The sequence below is a fragment of the Hyla sarda genome, chromosome 4 (genome assembly GCF_029499605.1).
Source record: "Hyla sarda isolate aHylSar1 chromosome 4, aHylSar1.hap1, whole genome shotgun sequence".
Taxonomy (NCBI): domain Eukaryota; kingdom Metazoa; phylum Chordata; class Amphibia; order Anura; family Hylidae; genus Hyla; species Hyla sarda.
The window spans coordinates 378,104,831-378,129,540 of NC_079192.1; the positions used below are offsets into that span (position 1 = coordinate 378,104,831).

The 24,710-nt window shown below is 40.4% G+C and overlaps 1 protein-coding gene across 1 annotated transcript in view; it reads left to right on the forward strand.

Moving 5' to 3' along the window:
- Positions 1-24,710, forward strand: part of FAT2 (FAT atypical cadherin 2) — a 105,110-nt gene that overhangs the window by 66,172 nt on the left and 14,228 nt on the right. The window contains exons 4-20 of the mRNA XM_056516852.1: positions 1,855-1,916; positions 2,142-2,453; positions 2,744-2,954; positions 4,484-4,623; positions 5,346-5,621; positions 6,844-7,054; positions 11,104-15,150; positions 15,619-15,815; positions 16,767-16,920; positions 18,060-18,293; positions 18,437-18,823; positions 19,216-19,430; positions 20,147-20,284; positions 21,411-21,554; positions 21,637-21,834; positions 22,085-22,892; positions 23,071-23,216. Of these exons, the coding sequence (XP_056372827.1) occupies positions 1,855-1,916; positions 2,142-2,453; positions 2,744-2,954; positions 4,484-4,623; positions 5,346-5,621; positions 6,844-7,054; positions 11,104-15,150; positions 15,619-15,815; positions 16,767-16,920; positions 18,060-18,293; positions 18,437-18,823; positions 19,216-19,430; positions 20,147-20,284; positions 21,411-21,554; positions 21,637-21,834; positions 22,085-22,892; positions 23,071-23,216 (7,880 nt within the window). The remainder of the gene's footprint in view (positions 1-1,854; positions 1,917-2,141; positions 2,454-2,743; positions 2,955-4,483; positions 4,624-5,345; positions 5,622-6,843; positions 7,055-11,103; positions 15,151-15,618; positions 15,816-16,766; positions 16,921-18,059; positions 18,294-18,436; positions 18,824-19,215; positions 19,431-20,146; positions 20,285-21,410; positions 21,555-21,636; positions 21,835-22,084; positions 22,893-23,070; positions 23,217-24,710) is intronic.

A 24,710-nucleotide genomic window follows, 5' to 3' on the forward strand; every position in this document is an offset into this window, starting at 1 on the left:
GGAGTCTGAGAAAGCTTTGACTATTTCAGCATGCTGGGAGTTGTAGTTTAGTAACAACTGAAGCTGTAGTGTTTGAAAATAACTGTTAGAGCAGTGTTGCCTCCGGCTGTTGTAAAACTACAGCTCCCAGCATGTCCACACATCCTTTATCTGTAGTTTTGCATACACATTAGAAATCTCCTATACGGCTTTACGGCCGGTATCCAGTATGCTGTAAAATCTAGACTAGTCTGTCTGGCTAAAAGACAGGTGACCCCTGGTGGCGGCTATTTTGAGCTTGAATTTCAGGTGAAATTTGTAAAAAAAAAATTAACAGGTGTATATTGTGAAATGTCATATTATAATGAGTCCTGCAATATATGAAAAGTTTTTAACAATGACAGTGCCTCTTTAAGAATGCAGAAGAAGACAAGAGGTTGCATGCTTAGCATACCCAGCTGCACTAAGTAAATCGTACAATATATAAAGTGTGCAACCTACACTGAATCGATGCCAACATTTTTGATGACTCTATTGTGAAGGAGAATATTTGGGGTTAGGCAAAACTATTTTTTGCTTGTCTGCACCCAGCACCTCCAGACTCTTTATTTGTAATAGTAAACACTATACCATGGGGAACTTTTTTCAAGTTGGCATTGATCATCTCTCCTGTCTGAAGTAGGTTAAGCCCTAAAATTCCTGGCTTTCTTTCCCACAGATAAACAGCCCAACAACCTCTGGTGAAAGGTTCTTCTTAACAAATTACAATACCCAGCTGATCCTCTTTCTGCCTGTCGCAACACGAATTGCGCGCTAACAATGCAGAACAGCTATTCCCTATTGCTGTAGGCACAATGCTCCCCTCCCACACAACTGTGTCCTTTCTCTGTAATGTACCTGTAAAGGTAGAACGGCCTACATAGACTTTCATTATGAAGATGAGCGATAGTGTCCAATCTAGGAGCATTTAACGCCGGGTTAACCCTGTTTTTGAAAATTTGGGGTTGTAGACTCATTGATTGTGATTCTCCCAACAGTAAGGCTGGGTTCACACTTAGGGGGGATTTTATTGTAATATAGTGGTGAAAATGTTCAAAAAGTCACATATTTGTTCAAGGAAGGCCCTTATACACATAATAATGGGACTTTTTGATCATCTTCGCTGCCCTTGCCTAGTGGATGGAGCTTGTGTGGAGGGATGTGGCTTCACATGAAGGGGGCATGGCCACCCACATTAGCCAAATTTATCACAGTTTATGCTTGCTAGCAAGCATAAGCTTGCTAGATTATAGGGAAAGAGCAAGGCAAGGTGTCTTTATTTTGGTCAGTATTTTTAGGCAAAAAAAAACAGAAATGGGTTCAAAAAAAGGAATAAGCTGCAAATTCGTCCATTATAACTCTGTGTCAGTCCCACTTGTGGTTTGGGCTAAAAACATTGACCAAAATACTGACTAAAATACAGACCGAAATATTGCATGTGGACCCAACCTAAGACTGTAAAACTGCAGGTCCCATCAAATCCTAAAAGCCAAAGAGCATGATTGGAGTTGTGGTTTTTCAACAGCTGTAGATTCAAAGGTTGGGAACATTTGTCTGTGCAGAGCTTATTCAAATTCTTTTCAGTGTACTTAATGTCTCTGTGGCAACAGACTACAAACTGGCAGCTTGTAGTCTGTTGCTAAGGAGCCAAGACGTTAATTGCAATCTTGGCACAGTGGTCTTGAACTAGTTTCAGTAAACTCATGGATGTTGTAGTTATAAAACAGCTAGAGACTCTTACCCTGTTCTGATTTATTCACAGTAGTATATTGGTCTGTGTCCATTAAAAATGCTTTCTTAAAATTTTAACATGGAATATTATGTCTGTCTGTTCAGGTTTGATTTCTACAACTGAGAAACAGCTAGACAGAGAAAATCGTGAAGAACACATTCTTGAGGTAAGTCACCAGTTGGTCGATATAACATTGTATGTGGGGGTCAGTAAAATCATATATGTCTCCATATACATGGGAAACCAAATATAATCACGTCATCTTTTAAAAGCCGTAATAATGTACCTGATTTTGCACTTGAAAAACAAATGGGGATTTTGTTAGTTTGTATCAACAAGTATATTTTTATCTTTAGCCGGAATGATAATCTATATGTTGCTTTTCCCACAGGTCACAGTGTCAGATAATGGGGCGCCTCCTCTTCAGTCCGTCTCTCGCGTGGTCATAAAAGTCTTAGACGTAAATGACAATACTCCAACATTCTCCCAGAAACTGTTCACTGTACAACTTCCAGAACGTGTTGCCTCTTCTGAACCTTCTCCCATCTACAGACTGATAGCTATGGACCGAGACCAAGGAATCAATGGCCAAGTGACATACAGTATTCTGGAACAAAATGAAGACAAATTTACTATAGACCCCAACACTGGTGTCATCTCTTCTGCTGCTCCATTTCCATCTGGGGAGTATAATATACTGACGGTAAGATCATGAATTTCGAGTAGCATGCAGTGTTACGCTGTTGAACATGTTTTATAGTTCTGATCAAAATATCATATTTGAAATATGTTTTGCTTATTTCTTTCTTGTTCCAAAAACAGCATCATACCTGTTTAGAAGTTGTGTGTGGCATTGCCTTTAGTTTGGTATTGTTACAGTAAAAAAAATAAAAAAAAACCTTGAGCGGAAATTCAGTGAAAAGACCTCTTTAAGCCTAAAAGCCTGTCAGAATGTATATCACTAAACCTAAATATTTTTGTTAAATTGTCTAGGTAAAAGCTACAGATGGTGGTAATCCTACTCGATCCTCTACTGTGAGATTACACGTCCAATGGATTAAAAATCCAGGACCTTCAGAAGAATCTCTTGCATTTGATGAGCTACAATTTGCCTTCGAAGTAATGGAAACCGATCCTGTGAACCACATGTTAGGTCTGATCAGTACAGAGCCAACGTACAGTCATTGTTGGTTTGATATAACAGGTAATGTTTAGCTTTAGTGATATATAGTTATACTATAATTTTACAGTATAAAATCAGTGACAAATGATATTTGGTGACTTCCATATGCTTAAAATATTACATAACCTATAATTTTTTAGTTCATTGGTAGTACAGGCATTTGCATTGAGCTTGTACAACTGTATTTTAGGGGTATCAACAGTTTAATGTTTATGGAACCGTAGGCAGTCCATTGTAGGATGCTATATAAAGGTATAAATTTTGTTTTTTTTTTGTTTTTTTTTACCTCAATGTAAAATCTCTAACAGGGTTCCCAACGAACTATATGCCATTGATAATACTGATGTCTTCATGTGGCAATGGGGTCTTTGATTCCCTTCTAGGCTGCTGCCTTTACACTTGCCATGGCTACACATCTGGTGCACTATGGTACTTCTTGAGAAGAAAACATGATAGGAATTGGGAGCCACCAAGACATACAATGTGGATTTATACCTTTCTTTGGATGTTATATTAGGGATGATACAAAAGGTATCCATAGGTGATATTAGTCGGAACATCGACTAATGCCATTTCTTATTATTGAACTTTGGGGTCATAATAATTTGTTTTGCGAAGTTTTGGGACATTTACTTCTAAACTGGCTTAACCAAACCTTGACTTGTATCATGCATGAATCCTATAAAGACTCTTTAGAAGAATGACATTTTAAGGGTGGACTCACATGTATAATTGGTATGATAACACAGCTAAGTGTATAGCAAGAGATAATGGGGGAGATTTATCAAAACCTGTGCAGAGGAAAAGTTGCCCAGTTGCCCATAGCAACCAATCAGATTGCTTCTTTCATTTTGCAGAGGTCTTTTTAAAAATGAAAGAAGCGAGCTGATTGGTTGCTATGGGCAACGGGGCAAGTTTTCCTCTGCACAGGTTTTGATAAATCTCCCCCAATAAGAACACACAGATAAATGAGTAGCACATATATCTACTAATGTTTCCTTAACTTTGATAATGAAATGTAATATGCACATTCCTTGATAGTGATGAGCGGCATTGCCCATATTCGAATTCGCGATATTTTGAGAATATATATACAAATATTCGGCCTATATTTGCGAATTTCACATATTCGTTATATTCGCATATGTGAATATTCGCATATGTGAATGTTTGCATATTCGCGTATTCGAGGAAGAAAACAGTGAGGGGGGGCAACTTTACTATTTGTTCCTAGGGATGTTGTTGATAACCTCTGACAAGTGTATTTGCATCATTCTATTTGGCCCACAAGTGAACAGAAGGAGTATGCAAATATTCACATATGGGAATATGCGCATATGCGAATATTCACATGTGCGAATATTCACATATGCGCAAAAAAAGCTAATATTCACAATTTCGAATATATAGCGAATATATTCGCAATATTCACGAATTTGCACATTTGCGATATTCGCAATAAAAATCAAAATGCGAATATTCGCGCCCAACACTATTCCTTGATACTAAGCATATGAAAAATTCACTGTTATTTCCAAATTCTTACCAAGGTGGAAACAATGACCTAGACTTCGACATCGACAAGAGCACAAGTGGTTTGGTCATTGCTCGACCCTTGCAGTCAAGCAGGAAATCATTCTACAACCTCACTGTACAGGTCACAGATGGTTCCCGCTCAGTAAGCACCCAGGTAATATTTCAGTATGTCACAGAATGTCACATAATGTTATATAGTTGAATACAGTCTTTCAAGTATTTCTTGTAATGCAGTTATCAATCTCATACTGGCCATACGTGACCAAATACTGATGTCAATGGTCACCTTCCAACCACATCTTTGCAACTGAAGATGATATTCCAGAACTAATTTGGTGACCATTGGTACTAGTTTAGTTCTTAAAACCAGCAGCCATATTATAATATGGATGGCCAGATCCTTACTTTCTTGCATCAAAGCAATTGGCTTATCTTATCATATGTCAGAAGAAACACAGACAGGAACGTTTAGCATGTATATATCTGATAAGAGTTCTGGTTGGAAATCTGATGGGCCAGTCCAAATTCCATTGATATTCCATATTCATAGTCAGTAGTCATCATTAACAATTCTCCAATATTTTCTTTAAATTCGTGATACTACTTTCACTGGTGCAAGGCCCTTGCCAAGCCCTACAGGATTACATGCCAATGTATTCAAAAGAAGTGAATTATAAATTAAGTCTGTCATCATCCTTGTAATTAATATAATTATCATCGCAGTCAATGTTAGCTAAACAACAAATGCTTACATGCTTATTTATATAACAAGTAGGCAGTGATCTCCAGCGGCATAGAGGTTAATGTGGTGATTATTGATCTTCTACCTGAAAGAAGACCCTCATTGTAATATGGTTTGTTCTGTATATTCAATAGGTTCACATCAATGTTCTACCGGTCAATCACCACCGCCCAGAGTTTGTACAGGATCACTACACAGTTCAGATTCCTGAAGACGTGCACTTGGGGACCGAAGTGTTGAGAGTTAACGCAACAGATAAAGACAATAGGATCAGCCTGGTCTATACTATACAAGGCAGTGCAGACCCGAGGAGTTCCAAAATGTTCCGGATGGATTCCAAAACCGGTGCCTTGTACACTACAGAGACAATGGACTATGAGTCAATGCCAATTCACATCCTTACTGTTATGGTATGTACTACAGTTCTACATGTCCAACTAGATTACTTGTTTCCCAAACCCAGTCCTCAAGTACCCCCAAAAGTTTTTTCAGGATTCTTTTAGTCTTTCACAGGAGAAATAATTATGGTCAAAGCATCAGGCATCACAAGTTTATGGAGTATCCTTAAATGATGACCTGCTCGAGGACTGTGCTTGGAATACACTGTACTACATGAAGGGACTCCTATTATGAGTTGGGCTGGGGTTCCTTGGGCCTGCCAGGATGGATAATTCAGAGGGCCCATACACTTTTAATACAGAACATGTGCACTTTCACTTTTAATTTCCTCATATTTTTTTTTTGTTAATATTATTGTACATACATAGCCTATGATCAATAAGTCAACCCACAAGAATTAGACACGAGGAGAAAATGGTTGGCTTCACAGTCAGCTCCACATGGGTTTGTATTCCTATGGACATTTGAGTCCATTATTGGACATTGTGTGTTTTCCTTCAGGCAACATGGAACAGATGTTATTAGAAGTGCATGGAGTGACAAAAGTTTGACATTTGTAAATATTTCCACCTAACTCTTTTATTAGGACATAGAAGATTTATTTGGCATATAACACTTGCCAGCTTAGGACATTACACAGAACTATTCTTCATTGTGTCTTACCTGGCGTTAGATGGTCAGCAGGTATTTTTTCTGAAGGGAAAAAATTTTCATACATTAGAAAATAGGCCATGGGCATAACTGTCCGGGTAGAAGCTGCTATGGGGCATAGCACTTGAGCAAGCTCACTTCCACTATAAAAGAAGCTCTAAGTGATGAAATAAGAGAGAGCTTGAGAGTATAGAGGATTCAGAAAAATGGACAACAATTTAATAGAGTTAGGTTAACAGAGTTTAATAGAGTTAAGAGTTTGTTTGTTTATAAGTTGAAGTCAATTGGTCATGATAGTCATGGTAGAATTGTGCCGCATTCTATGAGGCAGAGATCCCTAACGTGTTTAACCACATAGACAATGACAAATGGAAAAAGTTAATTTTGCTGCCCTAGCCCTGTATGTAAAAACCCGGCCAAGGCATAATGACTTGTCACCCATGTTGACACCCAGTTTCTGGGACAGTGCCCTGGTTGCTCCCCATAGTTACTGCCCTGAAGAACCGTTTAACATGATATTTTTTTTCTCTGGATTGACCAATGGATTTATCTGACCCTTTTGCTATTTTCATACTCCTCTAGGTGCGAGACCAGGGGGCTCAAACTAAGCGAAATTTTGTGCGAGTCACAATTCAAGTAGAAGATGTTAATGACCATTCACCTCACTTCATTAGATCTGTGTATGAAGGAAGTGTCTCTGACTCTTCTACTGCAGGAGCTGAGGTGCTCCAAGTACGTGCCACCGATAAGGACCAAGGACTCAATGCAAACATCCAGTACTCCATACAGTCAGGTAAGTATTCCATAAAAAATATTTACTGTACATTTTCAATACATTGAAATGGTTTATCTGATTAGTTTTCTCTACAGATTAAACCTGATTTCTGGGAGTCCCTGTAGTGGGGTAAAGGCATGAAATCAGCATTTTTTTTGTGGGGGGGGGGGGCATTGTAGCAAATTGAGTCTCCACCAGCCACAGGACCCATTTTCACTCTTTAGTTTATAAACTGCAGGATGGGCCTCTATAATACTGTGGTATAACTGCCAGTAAGATATAAGGCAAATCTTCCCACAACTACGCAGAGTGATTTAATACAATAGTTAGTCAAACTGGATAAACAACAACCTTCTACGATTGGGACAGAATATTTTATTATGGCAGTAATGTGCTGAGAGCTGTATGGTTATAGGTGTGCAGACTGCTGACTTGACATTCCTGTCTTGTATTCAGCTGAGTTCCATCCTGCTGCTATTCTATTATATACACATGACACATAGGCAGAGGTTATTGTGCAAGATATATTAATTTATTAAAAGGATGTTGAAAAGTTTATTCATTGAATAACAGGCTTGGGCCTTATAACCTTGAAAGCAAAAATAGCAAGAAATAGCATTACTGTGATTTTAGTTTGTTGGTTGGGTAAGTTCCAAACTAGGATCATCAGAATAAAGAGACCATGATACTCCCCTGTTTTAACAGCCTGTACTCCTAGTCACATGTACTGCAGTACCAGTTACTGTTACATTTATATGTATGGTGCTGCGCATTAGCTTGCATTCTTAGTACTGCACCCACAATCTGCAATGGGCCAACACTGTACTTCTGATTTTACATAGGGCTTTTTCTTATTGTTTACTTCGATAACATGAGAAAAGTTGTAGCACACGACAAGTCGCCAACATATACTATATTACACCAGTGGCTTGTAAGGGAGAATGCAATGTCTCACAGAAGCACCGTATGGTGGCATAAAAAGTAACTATAGATGTTTGTGATACAGAAAAATAGTGATTTTGTATGCTTCACCAAAGCCAAGCGCACTAGTCTTAAAGAGGTTATTCCAAGATTAAAATTGACTGATCGATGGGGGTCTAACCACTGGGAATCCCGAGAATGGAGGTCAAATGTTCCTTAAATGAATGGAGCAGAAGAGCTCAGCAATGCTCAGGGTTCCTATGGTTAGGTCTGGCTTTAGGGGCGCAATCTGGGAAATTGCCCAGGGCCCCCGATGCCCAAAAGGGCCCCCTGAACACATATATAAAAAGAGGCACATTACTGCATTTTGCCACGATTTGCACAAAATCGCGATAAAATCGCTACAAAAACAACCCGATTTTGTGCAAATTGCGTCAAACAATAGTAATGTGAGAGTGGCCCTGTAGGAGCCCGGGCTTCAGAGAGCCCACAAAGCAGCAAAGATACTCACACTGTATGGTAAAGGACCTTCCTGATTATGTCATCGCAGATCCTTTACCATAAAGGAGGTAAAAGGTAAAAGCATGGGGGGAGGGGGCTGTGAGTAGGGTGGGGATACCAGTACATGTGATGAGGGGCTATAAACTGTATATAGGGGATAAAGTTAGCAATATTTGGGGGTATTGGAAGCAGTGTATAATGTGAGATAGAGAAAAGCATATGTGTAGAAGGGGGCCATAGGGAGCAGTATATGTGAGATAGGGGGATCATAGGGAGCAGTATATATGTGAGATAGAGGGTCATACTGAACTGTATATATGTGATAGGGGGTCATAGGGAGCCGTATATGTGAGATATGGGGTCATACGAAACAGTATAGGTGATATAGGGGGTCATATGGAGCAGTATATATGAACACAGGGTCATAGGGAGCAGTATATGTGAGATAGGGGGGTCATACTGAGCAGAATATGTGAGATAGGGGGTCATACGGAGCAGAATATGTGAGATAGGGGGTCATACGGAGCAGTATATATGAATAGGGGGTCATACGGAGCAGTACATGTGAGATAGGGGGTCATACGGAGCAGTATATGTGAGATAGGGGGTCATACAGAGCAGTATATGTGAGATAGGGGGTCATACGGAGCAGTATATGTGAGATAGGGGGTCATACAGAGCAGTATATGTGAGATAGGGGGTCATACAGAGCAGTATATGTGAGATAGGGGGTCATACAGAGCAGTTTATGTGAGATAGGGGGTCATACAGAGCAGTATATGTGAGATAGGGGGTCACACAGAACACCAAAGGTCATCACCTATACATAGAATATTTGATTGGTGAGATCTTATCCCTGGGACCACCATCAATCATGATAATATAATTCCCTTGTCCCCCAAATGAATGGAGCCGCAGCAAATGATCACCTGCAGCTCCATTTATTCTCTAAGGGGCTTATAACCATTGCTGATCGCTGCACTCACATGTATGGAGAACCAATAGAGAAATAATGGAGTGACATAGGATCATGGGCTGCTGTTCCAATCACCCAGGGGTTCCAGTGGTTGGATTCTACCGATTAGATTTTTACACTGTCCCCTAAGTATGCTGTAGACATGGTAATGGGGCAGCAGCAAGCACAGCATTAGTGGAGCAGGATGGCAGTGTAAAGGATGAAGTTTGTGGTACTATGGAGTTGAGAGTAGGCTCCAGAAGTAAGGGGCCACATATATGGTATATTCTTCAGTCATCAGGAGACATCATCATATTTGCCTGAGCTGGATGGAGAAGAGACATATAAAATCAGAGAAGATGCCCCCTGTGGTCACCGGATGTAATAGTCCTGTATTCTGTGATCAGGAAAGAGCTTCTGATCAGGGGAGAGCTGCTCTAACATGGCCAGAATACAGGAGTGTTTTAGGGTCTGATTTATTTTAATTGTTAAAGCACAACTGTCGCTTAAAAATAAGTCAATAACCATCAGCACTGGTATACTGCAGCCTACGAGCTGATCACTGGTATACTGCAGCCTACGAGCTGATCACTGGTATACTGCAGTCTACGAGCTGATCACTGGCATACAGAGGCCTACAAGCTGATCACTGGTATACTGCAGCCTACGAGCTGATCACTGGTATACTGCAGCCTACGAGCTGATCACTGGTATACTGCAGCCTATAAGCTTTTCACTGATATACTGCAGCCTACGAGCTGATCACTGGTATACTGCAGCCTACGAGCTGATCCCTGGTATACTGCAGCCTACGAGCTGATCACTAGCAAACTGCAGCCTACAAGCTGATCACTGGTATACTGCGGCCTACGAGCTGATCACTGGTATACTGCGGCCTATGAGCTGATCACTGATATACTGCGGCCTACGAGCTGATCACTGGTATACTGCGGCCTATGAGCTGATCACTGGTATACTGCAGCCTACAAGCTGATCACTGGTATACTGCAGCCTACAAGCTGATCACTGGTATACTGCGGCCTACGAGCTGATCACTGGTATACTGCGGCCTACGAGCTGATCACTGGTATATTGCGGCCTACGAGCTGATCACTGGCATACTGTGGCCTACGAGCTGATCACTGGTATACTGCGGCCTACGAGCTGATCACTGGTATACTGCAGCCTATGAACTGATCACTGGTATACTGCAGCCATGTCTTTGTATTGGCACTTCGTGTCTTCTATACTGTAAAAATTACTCATTTTTAAATGAGGCCTCTGGTTGCTACTCCACCACTGATCCTTTGCAGAGGTTTTCATAAATATCCCCCTATATATCTTAGATTTGGACCCTATATTGCATTTGTGTTAAGGCCTTCAGCTGAGATGCAGCACAATTCAACATGGTGATCTTTGGTCATGTGACCCATGGGCCCTATTTTATTTATTTTTTTACCCAGAACCACACTGTCTAAAACCGGCCCTGCCCATAATCAAGTCCCCCACTCATCAGCTAGTTTTCCCAAGCCTGTAGATAGGAAATTCCTTTTGACGCGGGGATAATCCACTTAATAGAAACGCCACTCAGAGACAACATGAGTGGCGCTATTTCTGTAAGACAAATAAAGCTAATTTTATTTCTCATATAATTCAAATATTCATTACTTCTTTTTTTTCTTTTTGACAGGTAACAATGAAGGATATTTTAATATTGATGCAGTTTCGGGTATGATCACCCTTGCAAAAGTACAAGAGCAAACAACAAAGAGACAGTTTTCCTTGACAATTCTTGCAGTAGATCAAGGCACACCACAACTTCAGGATGTAGCCACAGTCAACCTGCAAGTCAAAACATCTGATGCATCACCACCCAAATTTATCTCTACTGAACATGTGGTAGAGATAAGTGAATCTGTGCCTATTGGATCTTTTGTTACTATGGTATCTGCAACCAGCTGCTCCTCCATCAACTATGACATCAAGGAAGGGAACAAGGAAGGAGTTTTCTACATCAATTGCTATTCAGGAATTATAACCACTCAAAAAAAATTGGATTTTGAAACAACCTCATCCTATCAGCTTAAGATACGAAGTTATAGCTCCCTTGGATTTTTTAGCGACACAACAGTATTTATCTATGTCATTGATGAGAATGATAACAACCCTGTCTTCTCACAAACTTCCTACTTGGGTCAAGTCAGTGAAGATGCCCCAGTTGGTAGCATGGTCACCAGTTTGGACCTCACTCCTCTCATCATTCAGGCTACTGATAATGATACAGAGTTAAATGCTTTGTTGAGTTACCAAATCTTAGACCCTGAAATACAGAAGTACTTTAAGATCAATCCACATATGGGGACAATATTTACTACAGCAGAACTTGATTATGAGCAGACCACCATGTTTACTTTCTATGTGCATGTATGCGATTCAGGAAACCCAAGTTTGTATGCCATTCAGTCAGCCAAGGTTACCATCCAGATTATTGATGTCAACGATTACCCACCTCAGTTCTTACAAGACATGTATGAACTGAATGTATTCTTACCAGTATATAACCATATGCAGCTCCTTACCTTATTAGCTGAAGATAAAGATTCCAAAGTGCAGTACAGCATCTCAGAAGGCAACACAGATGGTGTATTTTCGATTTATCCCAACACTGGCCTCCTTGTTGTCAATGATTTTTCCCTCTTGAGTTCTTACCGTGAGCTCTCAGTTAAAGCTTGGGATGGGATATTCCAAGATACCACAATACTAAAACTTAATGTGACTGGGATGCAAAAAAGCAACCTCAAATTTGATCAGCCATTATATACAGTCAATGTTACTGAAAATGATCCTCGTATCTTGGATTTGAAGGTGCTAGATGTGGTGGGATGCCAACTAAATGAGCCGGTTTATTTCTCCATTCTCACTAATTTAGAACATTTTCAGATAGGTGCATCTTCTGGACTTTTCCAAACTAATGGCTTGGGGTTTGATAGAGAGTATCAAGACAAATATGATGTTGTGGTGGAAGTAAAAGATAGTAGAAATCCACCTCGAGTGTCTCAAACTAAAGTTGAGGTTTATGTAAATGATGTCAATGACAATTCTCCAGTTTTTATCAACACCCCATATTATGTAGCAGTAGAGGATGACCTAGAACCCGGAGATGTTATTTTTCAAGTGTCTGCCATAGATAAAGACTTTGGGAGAAACAGTGATCTGAAGTACCAGTTAAAAGAAGATCACAAGTATTTTCGGATTGATCCTTCACTTGGAGATATTATTCTGAAACAACCCTTTGACTATGAAGCATTAAATCAATATGTTCTAAAGGTCATCGTCAGAGATCACGGTAAAATTGCATTAGAAGCTGAAGAACAAGTGATCATCATTGTCAGAAACAAATCTAACCCAATTTTTCAAAGTCTGTACTACAAAGTGACCGTGCCAGAAAATGTACCAGCTTATACTCCCATACTGCACATCCAGGCTCGGAGCCCAGAAGGTTTCCGTGTGATTTACAATATTGTTGAGAATGAGGCCCTTAGTCTATTTAGCATTGATTTTAAGACAGGATCCCTAAGTGTTGCAGGGCAATTGGACTATGAGACCAAACCAAGTCATCTTCTCACTGTAAGAGCCACTGACTCAGCATTGGGTTACTTTTCAGAAGCAAAGGTCTTAGTTAATGTGGAGGATGTTAATGACCACCCACCCATCTTCTCACAGTCTATCTACACGAGCCATGTCATGGAAAAACTACCACCTTACAAGCCTGTGATTCAACTTTTAGCTTTAGATCAAGACTCAGGGAAAAACCAAGAGGTCTCATATCACATAATAGGTAATGACACAGAAGGAACTCATGAATTCTTCCATATCAACCCCAAAACTGGTGAAATCACCACTACCCAAGAGCTGGATTATGAAACCACCCGTCAATTTCAACTAAAAGTGAGGGCTACAGACCATGGTGTGCCCACTCTGTATTCAGATGTCCTGGTTATCGTAAATGTTACTGATGTGAATGACAACCCTCCAAAATTCAGACAAAAACAGTATGAGGCCAATGTAAGCGAACAGGCCAACTGTGGACATATTGTTGTAAAAGTCCAAGCTCTCGACATGGATAATATCGATGCTGGAAAGCTGGTGTATCTGATCCTTTCTGGCAATCACCATCGACATTTCACCATAAACAAGGCATCTGGCGTTATATTCCTTTCCAACCTGTGCAGGAGTAGCTTAAATTTGTCTTACCATTTACAAGTTTCCGCCTCAGATGGTGTCTATAGGGATATTGTCCCAGTGTATATCAATATCACCCATGCAAACAAGCATACCCCATTTTTTCAACAGGATGTGTATGAAGTAGAACTTGCTGAAAATGCAGAAATAGGGACAACGGTGGTTGAAGTACAAGCAAATGATCCCGATGATGGACTTTATGGGACTGTGAATTATACAATTATAAATAAACTGGCTTTAGAAATGTTTTCCATAGATAATAATGGACGCATAGCAACTTTGAGAAAATTAGATCGGGAGAATGCAACGGAAAGGTTTATTGCTATTAAAATCATGGCCACAGATGGAGGAGGACGAGCCTCATTCTGCATAGTCAAAATTATTCTGACAGATGAGAATGACAATGCTCCGGTGTTTGCTGCAAATGAGTACATGTTATCTGTCCAATCTAACCTCAGTAAAGGGACCCCTATTATACAGGTGGTTGCGTACGATGCTGATGAAGGGCAAAATGCTGACGTCACATATTCTATAGATAAATATGATGAAGATCTGGTTCAGATTAATCCCTACAATGGGACCATCATTGCAAAAAAGAGTCTTTTTGGATTAGAAAACAAAGATATCAGTTTTACAGTTGTAGCAAAGGATGGGGCACCACCAAATTGGAGCTCACTGGTACCTGTTCATCTTTATATTGTGCCAACAGAGGTTGTTTTGCCAAAATTTACAGAACCGCTATACAGTTTTTCAGCACCTGAAGACATGCCCACAGGTTCTGAAGTGGGTTTAGTAAAAGCAACGGCTACAGAACCGATCATCTACAGCCTGGTGGAAGGAACGACCCCAGAAAGTAACAAAGATGGAGTGTTTAGTTTAGATAAGCACACAGGAGCAGTGATCATGAAGAAGGGCATTGACCATGAGACAACCAAATGGTACCATATAGATGTTCAGGCCAATAGTCCTCACTTGGGGAAAGAGTTGGTAAGCTTAGTGTCCATGAGCATCCAAGTGAAGGACATCAATGACAATCGACCTGTTTTTGAAGCAGATCTTTACAGAGCATCACTAATGGAAAATATGCCGGCAGGAACAACCGTCATACAGGTGACTGCTAATGACCAGGACACGGGCTTAGATGGGATAGTAGTTTACAGTCTAAAAGGAGATAAAAATGAGATCCATACATTATTTACCATCGATACCGACAATGGTTGGATCACAACACTTAAGGAGCTTGACTGTGAGAGTCAAGAGGTCTACCGTTTTTATGTGGTAGCATCAGATCAAGGCAAAAAAATAAGACTTTCTTCAGAAGCACTTGTGGAGGTCGTAATTACTGATGATAATGACAACCCTCCAAGGTTCACCTCTCAGGTCTACAGAGGAGCTGTAGCTGAAAACAGCCAACCGGGACAAGTCATAACAACCATCAAGACATGGGACAATGACATGACTGAAAGCAACAGGAAAGTCACATGTTATATAACAGGTGAGCTGGAGCTGGTTTAAATAATAATATACCCACAGTGCCTCAGATTTACTTTAACTATGTCACTCTTTTCACAGTGAACACTTAAATTTTAATTTAGACAGACTTCAAATATGCTAGATTTATCAAAGAGTGATGAATCTGGCAAATCTTTAGATTGTAGGATTTAATTTTACACCAACTTTTAGCTAGTATACTTTAAGCCTGAATTGTGCACAAAAATCTGGCCGATTCTTGGCGCTTATAGACCATTCTCCTTTTCCTGATGCCATGTTTCCTTTTGCTGGGGCCATCCCCCTGGTGGGATATTGTCAAAAAAGTATGTAAATGTGGTGTAAAGTCACTTGCACCAGTTTGTAGCACAAATTGCAACCATAAATCTGAGCCAGTATGTCATATGTACTTTCTATACGAGATGTCACTATGAATAGTAGACATTTAATAAAAATTATAATGTTCTGTTGACAGATGGAGACCAATTTGGCCTCTTCAGCATCAGTGAAGTTGGGAACCAATGGGTGATTTCATCAAAGAAACCTTTGGACAGGGAAGAGACGGAGAGATATTTTTTGAGTGTGACGGCCTCTGATGGGAAATTCCAGTCAACTACTCATGTGGAAATCACTGTGTTGGACATCAATGATAATAGTCCTGATTGTCAGCAGGTAAGTGGTTGAAATAGTGAATAAGTAATTAAAGTATCTCTATGGAAGAGCCAGAGAGACATGGAGGGGGCACTCTCCCCATAGAGATACATGAAGGGGGCAAGTTAGTCATGGCTTTGTATGGTGGTCTATACGCCCCATTCCAGGGGAGAGACGGGGTCTCGTGCAGAAGATTCCAGCAGTTGGAACCCCCCTGCGATAAGCCACTTATCCCTTTTCCTTTAGAGTTAAAGTTGTCCTGCACGATAGTTCTCCTTTAAATTTAATAAATCAATAGGTTGTTAGTATAGTGTGAATTAGACCTTGAAGTAGGAAGTGTATAAAACTCACAAAGTGTGAACATGGTCTTTTGCTAAATGTGGCGCTTTTTGCATGATCACCAAAACACCTAAAGCACACTTCCCATAAGTCTATTCCTTTATAAAGCGATCAGTGAAAATGTTTCATAAGTTTAATAAGGGCAGAACATCAGTTCATAACACACTAAGACTCTATGGTGCAGTCTTGGGCCAAAAAATATACCAAGAATAAGGTATACATTTTGCAAAAGAGCGAGGCATCTAAAAAACAACCATTGACCATGCTTCTATCATGCTTTATTTTTCATAACTCTCCCCCCTGATATTGAGGGATGATAAGAAGTAGTTCTCTGGTGCCTTTTTGTTTTGGCTGCTTCTAAAAACTGCACATAAAAGGCTTTGTCAATGTCAGCTTCTCTGATCTCCCTGATAGTAAGCACCAGCGTCTCGATACATGCCTTGTTTAAGTGCACTGAGGAACCGGCTGATTCCCTCAGTTAGGAGGAGACACCTAGTCCCCACTCAGCTATAAATAACACCATCATTACAGAACAGTCACTCTTATTCTGTTCTGTTTAGGATTTCACATTCCTGAAATGGTTGACTTGCTTCCATGGAGAATTAAAATAAAAGATATTTCTCTTCTTATCAGATGCTTTACACAGCAAGGGTAGCCGAAGATGCTCCTCCCGGTGTCTTCATCCTCAAGATATCAGCCAGAGATTCTGACATAGGTAATAATGCCATGATCACCTATGGACTTTATGGGCTTGGAGATGATCAATTTCGATTGGATCCATACACTGGTAAGTACTAACAAAAATGATTGCTATGCCAGTTTATGGACTTCTATATCTATAGCTGTGTTAAAACTACCATGAGAGATCATCTATCCTCGATAGTGGAGATTTGACAGAATATATGGCACAGCATGCAGCACTATTCTTCCCACCACAATGGAACCCTACAGACTCTTTTATAAGTCATTGAAAGTTCTTGGTGTCCATTATTTGATGCATACGGACTGCCATTGTGATTTCTGTTTAAAGGACAAGTATCATGTAAAAAAAATGTATCCCCTATCCGAAGGATGGGGGATACGTTGTAGATCGTTGGGGGTCCCAGCGCTAGGCCCCCTGTGATCTCCTGTTTAGTGCTCCGGATCTCCTACACAGCAGCGCGTCACGACCCCACCCGAAGTGGGGGTCGCCACCCCCCCCCCCTCTATATAGTTCTATTGGAGAGCCGAAGATCGCCGAACTATATGGAGGGTTTGTGGTGGCCCCCTGCTTCGGGCGGGTGTCACGACGCGCTGCTGTGTAGGAGAGTCAGGGCTCTACTACACAAGATTGCAGGGCCCCAGTGCTCGGACCTGACTCCCCCCCCCCCCTCCCCGTGATCTAAAACCTATCCCCTATGCTTCTTATAGGGGATACGTTTTTTTTACATGACAGCAGTGTGACCAGAGCCTAAGCTGGTCATATACTCGAGATAAAAGTGGACCAGCCTAGATGGTTTCATTGGGCTCAGCTAACAATCACATATTTATGAGAGCAATGTCTAGCAAGGACTCATTCCCCTCTCTCCAATGAAAAAAGAAACACATGCACACTTGGTCAAAAGCTATCTCAGGTGCATGGGTTATTATAGTCCAATGTCTATTACCCAACCATTGGTTCATCATATGTCATCCTATTTACATTTAAGAGGATTTCAGTCCCAAAAAAAAAAACTATAACTATTACTCCTTTATCCAGTAATACCAAGTCATGGCATATTGCAAGGATATGCCATCACTTTCTAATCCTACAACAATATATAATCTTCTTAGCTCATTCTACTATATAACATGACATTTTTAGTTTAGAACATTTTTTAGGTTTCCTTTATAAGTGTTACATCATTTAATTACTTTAAGCAATTTATATTTTGTCGTGTCCACCAGGTGAGCTTACAACATTGGCCCCATTGGACAGAGAGAAGAAAGCCTCTTACCACATGATTGCCAAGGCCACAGATGGGGGAGGAATGTCATGTCAAGCAGATGTCATCTTATATCTGGATGATGTTAATGATAATAGCCCTGTATTCTCCATGGATCACTACTCTGTCACGGTCTTCGATAACACTACTTTGAAGACTCCTGTTGCAGTGGTTTCAGCCAGAGACTCTGATGAAGGTAATGCAAAATAAATATGATACTGTACTTGGCAGTCAAATGGTGATAATAGTTCAAATGAGACATGTAGGACACACATTCTTTCGGCATTCTTGTTGGTGAACTGCAAAGAGTAAAATTGTTCGGTTTCCTTTGTGTTTTAGGTTTAAACTCTGAAGTCCAATATTTTCTTAAAAACTCTGACAATGGACTTTTCACAGTAGACGAAAACACAGGAGTGGTGTACCTGGAAAAACCTCTAGAAAACATGGAAGATAATGTCATTGAGTTGACCATCTGTGCCACAGACCATGGTTTGCCCCGTCCACTTTCAACATGTCTACCCATTTCAGTATCTGTAGTATCTCTGAGCTATTACCGATCAGTTTTTGGAAATCCTGAAAAGATCATAATGTTGCCAGAAGACCAGGCTGTAGGGTCGGAGATCTTGAACTTGTCCGAGCTGACTCAAGACTTGGAGGACAAAGTAAAGATCACGTATGAAATATTAAGTGGAAATGAAAATGGGATATTCCTTCTGCATGATACAGGTAGGGTGGTCTGTATATTGAGAAATATAGATTCAGAATGAATAGAAAAATTTGTTCAAATTAGTGGTGGGACAAGTTAATTTACCATTTCAGGAACCTCACTGGAAATGTTCTATCCCTAGGCATTATGTCCTTAAGTAAACTAGAAAAACTACATGGTTTATGTTTCTGCCTTTACTGATTTGTCAAGACCCTAAGGGTAATATGTCATAAAAAAAAAAGCTTTACATTCTCTTACTTGATGCTGGTCATATTAAAAAACACTTCTTTGATCACAATGCATTGGATTAGTTCCCACCCATGATCCATGATGACATCATTTACTTGTTCCATTTCATCTCGATGTTGGTAAATCCTTGTTATGTTTTAAGAACTTTTGATTTCTGTCACAGGCAAGTTATTCTTGAACAAGAAGTTGGATTATGAATCTCAGCATCAGTACTACTTGTCAGTTGAAGGCACAAGGGCGAGTTCTCCACCTCTAAGTGATGTCACTCTTCTCGTGGTCAACATCACCGATGTAAATGACAACAAGCCCATCTTCAGCTTGGAGGAGTATGAGGCTGAAATACGAGAGGATGCAGTTGTGGGCGACCTGATTGTGATGGTGAGGAAGGGGATTCTACAATATGAGTATACATTAAGATAACTGGTGTGCAGGCATGCTGAAATTCTCCTTGGGATCTCAGCTATTTTACTTACTAGGACCTGGCGTATGCCTGGTGTTATTGACCTTGGGATCTCAACTCTGCTACTTATAAGGACCTATATTTCTGTAATGACATTTTAGTTGGTCCTAAACACCAAATTGTTTAATTTCTTTTATCTATAAAATAGAGAGGGATTATTAGAATCAGCAGTCTAGCTACAGGGGTCCAGCTCCATGCACAAATTACTGTTGACCACCACATAAAGCAGAGGCCAACACACCCCTCAATTAACTCTATGGGAGAGCCAGAGATACAGCCCTTGTGTATCTTCAGCTTTCTAAAAGAGTAACATGGAGTGTGTGTTGGCCACAGCTTCATGCAGTGGTCAATGGTAATCTGTGCACAGAGAGGAGGTCCTTCTCCGGGGTGTTGGGCAGGAGACCGCAGGGGGTCCCAGAGGTTGGACCACCCGCGATCAGACATTTATGTCTGTGGATAGGGGATAAGAACTTTTGTACCGGAGGTCGCCTTTAAGTTTTGTCTCTAACAGAAATGTTCATAGCTTGGGTGAGTGTGCTGATATTGTAGGAGGCAGTGACATGGCATGTCATGAATAGTGTAGTGTATGTGTGTACGATTTATTACATCCTTTACATGTGTAAACATCCTGTAGGTATCTGCCGCAGATCTGGATGGACCGAACAACAATAAGGTCACTTTCCAAATTGTTAGAGGGGACCCTCATGGCCACTTTTCAATACACCCAGAGCGAGGAGACCTGAGAGTTTTAAGTCGACTGGACAGAGAGAAGGTGAGAGCTTCGCCTTGAAGTGGTTGAACTTGTTTTATTGACTTCAAAAGCCTAACATGTTAAGTAAAAAGCACAGAAACATGCAGGGCCTGTCAGGTTCCGTTCTGCAGGTTATTTTTAGAGTATGATTAGAAATGTTATGTAAGTGTTTAGCTTTGAAGTATGTTCTGTTCTGCTTAATTTACTCTTAACATGCTATACAGCCTGTATAAGGAATGTTCTATCACATTGAAGCATTTTGTTAGGTGTATGAATCTGTCCACTGCACATCACTTTCAGGAGATTTATTCTCTGTAAATCTCAAAAGGTAAATGGGATATTGGCACAAATGGAAATGCGAAATACTTCCTTAGGAAATTAGGAAATATTATGCTTCTCCCTTCCAATTCAGCTTCAAATGATTATTCCTATTTTAGACATTTTGTCCAAAATGGGGGACTCCAGTGGTGTAGTGTGTGTGGGTGGGAGACACAGATGTCTGACGAGTATTGAGACCCCTTACCCTACCTGAGAATGTAAAGTGAGCGGCAGTGAATGTAGTTTATGTATTGCCACGTACCATGTAGTTTATGTATTGCCATGGAATGTACGTACAGGAGAAGGGACTTCTTTCTATGGTCAGATCCCCGGCTTCTGTACAGTACTGAGCATTGATTGAAGGGGTGCAGTACATGTTCCTGCCCCAAGCACTGGCAACCCACACTATGCCAATGCCTGACCTCCATCCCACTAGATGGATGGTATTACTAAAATTTCAATAGATGTGTAAGTGAGTTACAGAAAAAGTGTCACACAGCAAGCGCTGGTGTTTCTGTAAATTGTGAACTGGAGAAACTCCAAAGCACTCCCATTCTCCATTGTAGGAGCAGATAATTGGCCATTTCTATCTTCAGTTTAACCACTGCCTTCATATGGTGGGCATTGGAGGCCTCACCATAAGGGATCGGGGTTGGGGACCCCAGTTCTGGACACAGGTACAAGAGGTTCACTGGACATGACATGGATATGTAACATGCTTGCACTCCATCAGAATGTAGGCACTTTGTACAGCAACTGTTGTAGGCATCTAGTGTGTAAATCTGTTCCTCTTTATGACATATATTTCCACATTTTTCATCTTTACCAGAAATCCAAATATGTCCTTGTGGTACGAGCCACAGACAATGGTGTTCCATCACTCTCCACTGAAGGAACTGTCCATGTACATTTACTGGATGTGAATGACAACCCTCCCATGTTTCTACAGTCTAACTATAGTCTTGTGCTTCAGGTATGGATCACTGTTTAACCCTTTACCAGTTATTTAGTCAATGTCTTCACCCATTTTTAATGCAATATCACATTTTTCTCAGGACGGTTCTCCAGCTGGAACTAGTGTTATGACGCTTATTGCAACAGATAAGGACTCTCCTAAACACGGACCTCCCTTTAGTTTCCGAATCCTTCAAGGAAATGAGAACAATTTTTTTTATGTCAGCCAAGACGGTCTCTTATCTACAACATCTTCTCTCACCAGAAGTGTGAAGGAGAAGTATTTGTTAAAGATCCAGGTAAGGAAGGGTTCATAATGTTATAAAATATGATTGATATTGAAGAAGCTCCATTGACTCCAAGCATAGTGAATAAAGAACAGTCACTTTATAGACAAGCCTGAATGTCTGTGGTTGTAAAATTTGAAGAACTTCAGTGGCCAGTAAACCTAAAATTAGACCATGTGACCAGCCAATTCCAGACATGAAAAATGTATCTACAGCTGTAGATAGTTTTAACCCTACTTCTTTCATTTTAATTATTTTGTAGGTTACGGACAGTGGCACCCCCCACCTCTCTTCATCCACCTTTATCAGTATTCAAGTCATTGACCAAAGCCGACATTCTCCTACAGTCTTGCCACTAGAAATCTACATTACCAGCAGTGAGACATCATTCCATGGCAGTGTACTGGGCAAGCTTCATGCCACAGACCAGGATCCTCATGACACAATAATGTACAGGCTGGCTGAAGATGAAATTAAGAAAGGCCTCTTTTCTGTAGGGATAACAGATGGCAAAGTTATAGCACTTGAAAGTCTCCACCAAGGACATTACTTCTTTAATGTCACGGTCAGTGACGGGACTTTTTCATCCACAGCTCCTGTACATATTTTTGTATGGTGTTTTAGTGATGAATCTCTCCAGCAAGCACTAGTTCTGCGATTCAAGAACCTATCTCCAGAGGACTTCATAGGTGACCACTGGCGAAGTTTTCAAAGGTTCCTTGGGAACCTTCTAGCAGTTGACCGCCAACAGATTCAGATGGCCAGTCTACAGAAGGATGAGGAGTCTTCTTCTTTGGACCTAGTTTTGGTGACTGGAACTGGTTCTAACTCATATGGGAATCCTCAAATAATGTCAGAGAAAATCAGTGCAGCCAGACGGGATCTTGACCAGACTGTGGGGCTACACATTGACAGCATATTTTACCTGCCCTGTCATGGAGCCCAGTGCAAAAGCCGCACATGCCATGAAGTGATAAAGTTAGACCAGTCAGTATTATCTTCTTACAGCACTGCCCGGCTGAGCGTTATTACACCACTGTACAGTCTACAACAAGTCTGCTCATGCAACAGTAAGTCTATAATAGTATGTTTATCATTAGGGGCGGGGGGTGGGGAGGGTGCTTTTCTCATTCCTGGGAAGTTAATTTGGGTTTTTATTCAAAAAGGACTAGTCTTCTTTTATTTTGTATGCATAAAAACTGATGTTTAATAACATCTAAAGTTGTACTCCTGTTACGTTATCATTAGGTACTGCCTTGCGGTTTGATGGCCACAGTTTTTTGCATTATCACAAGGACATCTCCAGAGGATGGAAAGTCAAGCTACGTCTTAAGACCCGTCAACCCCAATCGGTTCTGGTGAATGTTAATGGTTCTGTCTCATCACTACTAGTGGTAAGATAATGTGTAGAACGTGAGAATGTAAAAGCATCAGCAATGTACAGTAAAAAAACAAATCTCTGGATACATCTGTGTTCTGAATTCCAGAAGAAAAGATGCTCAAGCTGGGATGGATCTGTCACATGATGCACACCAATGGCACTTAATGGAGCCTACTGACTTATATGGGGTCTGTTGATCTCAATCAGGATCACTTGGGGTCCAGGCACTTAGACCCGGCCAATCAAACCTTTAGACATGTCTCTTCATGTCAAAAGTTTTTTTTAAAGTGACATTAATTGACATCGTAGCTTTGTATATCACACACTCCAGCAAAGACCATAATTTTGTTATAATTTTAGAAGTCATGGAAATGTGAGCATTGTGCACACCATTTGACTATTTTCTGCATACACTGGAATGCCCCAAATACTCAGGAAAGCCTCAAAACGGCCTCTTTTTCCATGAGAATTTGGTAGTATTCCTGTGCAATCCTAGGAGTGGGGCTTACATTTTACAATTTTTGAAATTTAATTGAAGGCAAGTATAGTTATTCCCATTACCCGATAAGATTATTCAATAACATGTGACTGGTTTTGAATCAGCATCAAATGTAGTTGATTTGTGCTGCATCTTTGGCTCTGGACCTACCATAGGATCTGGTGGTGGCTTCCTAAATTCCAACCCCAAGGAGCAACATCTTCTTGCACAGCACTGGAATTTACTTCTAAGGTGTGGAGTTATCTACAACATCCAGCCTAATCCTTCTTTCATTTTTTAACTTGCACTAGAGAAATAACATCTAAGATCTAAACTAACAGGTTACTTTTTGATCTCTCTAACTCAAGGGAAATTTTTTCATAATCAAATTACATAGATAATAGTTCTCTTATACTCTGCAGTATAGGGTCAAAGTGATCCAACACTTTTATTTGCTCTGCATTTTATAATGAACTAATATATGACTTACGCCTTGTGTGGTAAGCTGTATCTAGTCTTACAAGTACAGTATTACATGGCAGCCATGCTAATGAATGGTCATGCTCATAATGCATGGACAAGTCAGTCCTCCAGAGCAGGAGTGGCTCCCAGTTATGACTCTTAAGTGGGTGACCCTACTCTATTATATCTACATGTTCTCATATGCCACATGGATAAAAATTGTGTTCATGAGCCACATTTTTTAAAGAGTACCTGTGGCCAACCTAAAAAACAATTATACTACATTATCATTAAATAGGCATGATTATACAAACTGTATAATCCCACCTATTGCCCGATAGCCACTCCCATTATTAAAATTAAGTTCACACCCAGGATTCTCTGAATTGTCAGACATACTATAAACCCACATATTTCAGGAACAGAAGGGCATATCAAGAAACTGTAAAAAGGTGTTTGATCAGGGCACCTTAAGCTATGACAGTAATGTCTAAAATTTTAGGGCTTGGCCCCAAGTTCTCTTAAATAAACAGCATTGTGGAAGAGATTATAGCTATGGTATAAGTC